Raw genomic sequence first — 3,833 nt, 5'->3', positions numbered from 1 at the left:
TTTTTGTTCCCTTCGCCCGCATAAAATACGTATGTCTATATATAACCTCTTCTGTTTGCGTTGCCCCCACCTCCGGTGAGGCAGCTGCGGCGGCGGAAGTGGGGCCTCGGCGTGCCTAAACGCACAGGGCGCTCGCCACCGGCGAGCAGCAGGGCCGCGGAAACTTCCGACGGTGAGTGACTGCCGTCCACGGGCAGCCAAATGCGCCACGAGAGGAAATAAAAAACAGCAACAGGCGACGACGAAACAACCAAAAAGAAAAACACACACACGCAGGGAAACAGAACAGCCGCGGAAAAGCACATGAAGTGGAAAGGGCGCGGAGTGCGTGGTCACACTATTGCGTGGGGCCCCCCTTTTGTTGGGGGCCACCGCACGCCACCACGCCGCACGCGCGCGCAGGAAACAACGGGCCGTCGACTGGCGAAGTGGGGGGAGATGAAACGTCGACGGAAACAAAAAGAAACACACACACACATAACTAAAAAAGGAAAAGAAAAAAAAAGGCGGAGGCGACCAGGCGGGCGAAGAAGTTCCCTCCGTTAATATGTCTGCTGCGGAGCTGGAGGTCGCGCCGGGCCGTACACCCGGGTGTAAATATGAGATAACTGCAAGGCGAAGGAATCCCACGCGGAGAAAAAAAAAGAGAGAAAAAAGAAAAGTGACGCAAATCAACAGGAAAAAAAAAAGAAAAAAACGGGTTTCAAATAAAATAAAGAAAAGAAAAAGAAAAGAGGGGGTGGGGGCGCTGTGCACCTCCTCCCCCCGCACCCACACACACGCGAGACGGGAGGGGAGGGCGGATCGCCGGAGAAAAACACCGCAGGCCCCGATAAGAAAAACACACAAACAAAAAGAAAAAAGGCGTCCTGGAAGCGCGGGGCGCAGGAAAATAACAAACGACCACAACAAAAGACAGGGGAAGGGAAAAGCAGACGAATACGAAAAGCAAAAAACTGGAAAGTGGAGAAGTAACAACAAAAACGCAAGCAGGAGAAGAAAAAAAAACAGTGGAAAAAAAACGGGGGAACAGCATAATTAAATAATTCACTTTTTGAGAGACTGATGCTATTTTCTCCTTACTTACTACCTTCTGCAGCTTCCTCCCCAACGCTCCGAACTCTTCCCCTTCCACCCAGCCGAACTTTACTCCGTTAGTGAACTGCGATATTGCGACGGTCACCGACGCAGCAAAGAACTTTGCGGCGCTTCGAATGCATGCTTCTCGTCGTCTCCAACTCTGGCCAGTATGCATTCAGACAGTAACACGACATTTCGTCCCCACCATCGGTGGGAACCACTCGCAGGTTGAGGAGGTTCGAACTGCGGATGTACTCCGGCACGGTGATATGTTCCTCGTTCCTGCGCCGCACCAGATCCTTCAAGAGTCCCAAGATGGTGTACAGCGTGTAATCCTCTAGCTCCCCACCCTCATAGTCCGCCACAAGAACTCCATTTTGCTCAAAGCCGCGGATGCAGTCAGGTGTGTTCTCAAACACGATTGTCGTCTCCGTGTCTCTGCCGAGCAGAGACAGATCCTTGCTGCAGGAGCTTCCTCTGAACCATGTGCTGTCACGGGCAATTGTATGGTGCACACAGCCGTTGGTGTCAATAAGTCGGACAACCGCCTCCGCGTATTGCTTCATTCCCGCCGTCCACACCACCGTCTCACAATTTTCCTCCAAAAACTGAAGGAGTTCTTCTATGCCTGGCCGCACGTACAGCGGTCCTTCCCGTGCATACACAAGTGTTTCATCAAGGTCCAAGACAACGGTTATTCGGTCTGTCAGCGTGCTGGCCTTCGGTGCGAGAAGTGTTCGCTCCGTCACCGTCTCCAGCGCGCGTGCCTCGAGACGCGGACGCCGACGCATTGCGCAGGCGTACTCCTCCTTGAAACTCACACCTCGCACCCTCTGTTGACGCATGTGATACACGGGAAAGGGTATCTTACACAATATGTGTTTCCTACCAGAGTGTCACCTCCACCCCACGCCCACGCGCGGTGATCACACACGCACACGCCGCAAGAAGATCAAAAAAAGGAAGAGGAAGGCACAGAGAAAAAAAAATATCACACGCATGCATGTAGATAAGAAAAAAAAAGGCAAGCGAGCGAGACACGACAATAATGAAAAATAAATAAATAATAACAACAACAAAAGAATTAGAAGATAACTTCACATACGACCCAATATTTCACATTAAGAATGTAGTTTTTATGGTGATTGCGAGAATGTGCGCGCGGAGGACGGCGCCTTCTCAGAATGTTCCCCGAGTTTGTGGGCGACTGACTCTCGCTCACACGTAGGACAGCGGCAGGTGAAGAGGTAGTGCTCGTACAGCTCCTGCTGTCGTTCGGGATACGACAAGGTCTCATCAATGTAGCTGATGCATAGCTCCTCCCCTGGCTCAATGTCGCGCAGGGCGACGACCGACAGCATCTCATCACCAGCGTCGCTGTGTACCACCTGCAGGTTCGGGTCGCAGGAGTGGTTGAAGAGACATCCAACGGTGTATACGCCCTGACCCCGCGAGCTTTGCAGCAAATGTTGCACGTTTTTGCCTGCCAGCCGCACCTCGTCCTCAAATGCGTCCATAGTGGCTGCTCCGCATGGTAGGCGCTGCACAAGTTCCTTCAGTCGATCGTAGTTCGACGGAGGGCTGCGCTCCTGTCCGTTGAGAAGCACCGCCCCGAGGAGCTCGGACCAGCGCGTCACGGTCAGCAGGAAACGCTCCTCCCCGGTGAGACGCAGGACGCGGTCCACCAGCGCCACCCCCGTCGAAAGGAACTCGTCCGTCGTGTCTTCGCCCGTCACTGACGGCTGCGTATACTCCTGCTCACCTCCCTGTTCCCCGTCCTCCTCCTTTCGCTTGGCGTCGGTCCCGTCTTTGGAAAAGAGATATGTGAAGCGAAAGGCGGGCAACGGCGCCTTGACCAACTGCGCAATCGGCTTATATGCCAACTCCGGCGACTGACGGTGCAGGCGTACGTTCGTGAGAGCGACGCAGATGAAGCGGAAGGCGAGAAAGGCCGTATCACTGTAGTCCACTCCCCTGTACTCCCAATCGTGGTGCAGAAATTCGTCATACGCCCTCTGCTGATCCTCCGTCATATTTCCAGGGCAACCAGCGAAATGAAATCGCGACCAGCCCGCTTGTCGACATCGCACCGAGCAGAAGAGCATTGTGCAGCCACGCTCCGCAAAGACGCACCGCACCGGTCGGCGATTTGTCTGCAGCTTGGCATAAGGCAGCTTCATCGCCAAGGTCCTGCTTCCAGTGACGCGCGCCACACAACGCCGCGAACTCTCCAGTGACACGAGGCAGTTTCCGCAGACAGGAATCCCACGCAGCGTGTCATCCAGATTCTGTGAGCAACACAAGGCCGTTTCCTCGTGTACAACGTCCCCCTCAGCTATCTTCCGCCTCGAGAACAGCCCCTTCCCCTTCAGCGGGTCAGTCTTGACGCAGTAGCACCCCCCATCTGTCAGGGCGCGGTAGTACACCTCATCGTAGCTCCACGATGGCTGTGACGACGCCGTGGTGAAGGACGTGGCGAAGAACTGACGGCGAGGAACACACAGACATGCGTGCACGCAGAAAAGAAACAAACAAATAAGAAAAAAAGTAAGGGAGAAACAGCCATAGCAAGAGCAAAGAACTGAAATGGCGGCAGTGATAACCCCTCCAGAGTGGAGGGATTAAATGGACCCGCAACGCCTCTAGCAAAAGTGTGTGTTTTTGTTTTGTTTTTTACGCTGTTCCGTCTGCTTCCTTCGGGGCCTCTCCGAAAAGAAGACACTAACATCAAGGGAAACAACGGAACGCAAGGA

The 3,833-nt window shown here is 54.0% G+C and overlaps 2 protein-coding genes across 2 annotated transcripts, besides 2 other annotated features; both read right to left on the bottom strand.

The window, feature by feature from the left end:
* Positions 1 to 453: 453 nt before the first annotated feature.
* Positions 454 to 505: a microsatellite.
* A 129-nt stretch (positions 506 to 634) lies between these two features.
* Positions 635 to 735: a microsatellite.
* Positions 736 to 1,154: 419 nt separating this feature from the next.
* On the bottom strand, positions 1,155 to 1,925 carry Tco025E_01972 (nuclear lim interactor-interacting factor; the record flags this gene model as incomplete). The annotated part of the gene is made up of 1 exon (XM_029368908.1): positions 1,155 to 1,925. The coding sequence occupies one exon, from the start codon at positions 1,923 to 1,925 to the stop codon at positions 1,155 to 1,157; it is 771 nt and encodes a 256-aa protein (XP_029230986.1).
* A 291-nt stretch (positions 1,926 to 2,216) lies between these two features.
* Tco025E_01971 (SET and MYND domain-containing protein) lies at positions 2,217 to 3,260 on the bottom strand (the record flags this gene model as incomplete). Its single annotated transcript, XM_029368907.1, has 1 exon — positions 2,217 to 3,260. The coding sequence occupies one exon, from the start codon at positions 3,258 to 3,260 to the stop codon at positions 2,217 to 2,219; it is 1,044 nt and encodes a 347-aa protein (XP_029230985.1).
* Between the last annotated feature and the right edge of the window lie 573 nt (positions 3,261 to 3,833).

Source organism: Trypanosoma conorhini (assembly GCF_003719485.1).
Source record: "Trypanosoma conorhini strain 025E chromosome Unknown Tco_14.4_contig_00071, whole genome shotgun sequence".
NCBI lineage: Eukaryota > Euglenozoa > Kinetoplastea > Trypanosomatida > Trypanosomatidae > Trypanosoma > Trypanosoma conorhini.
This window is presented reverse-complemented; position numbering and strand designations above follow the sequence as displayed.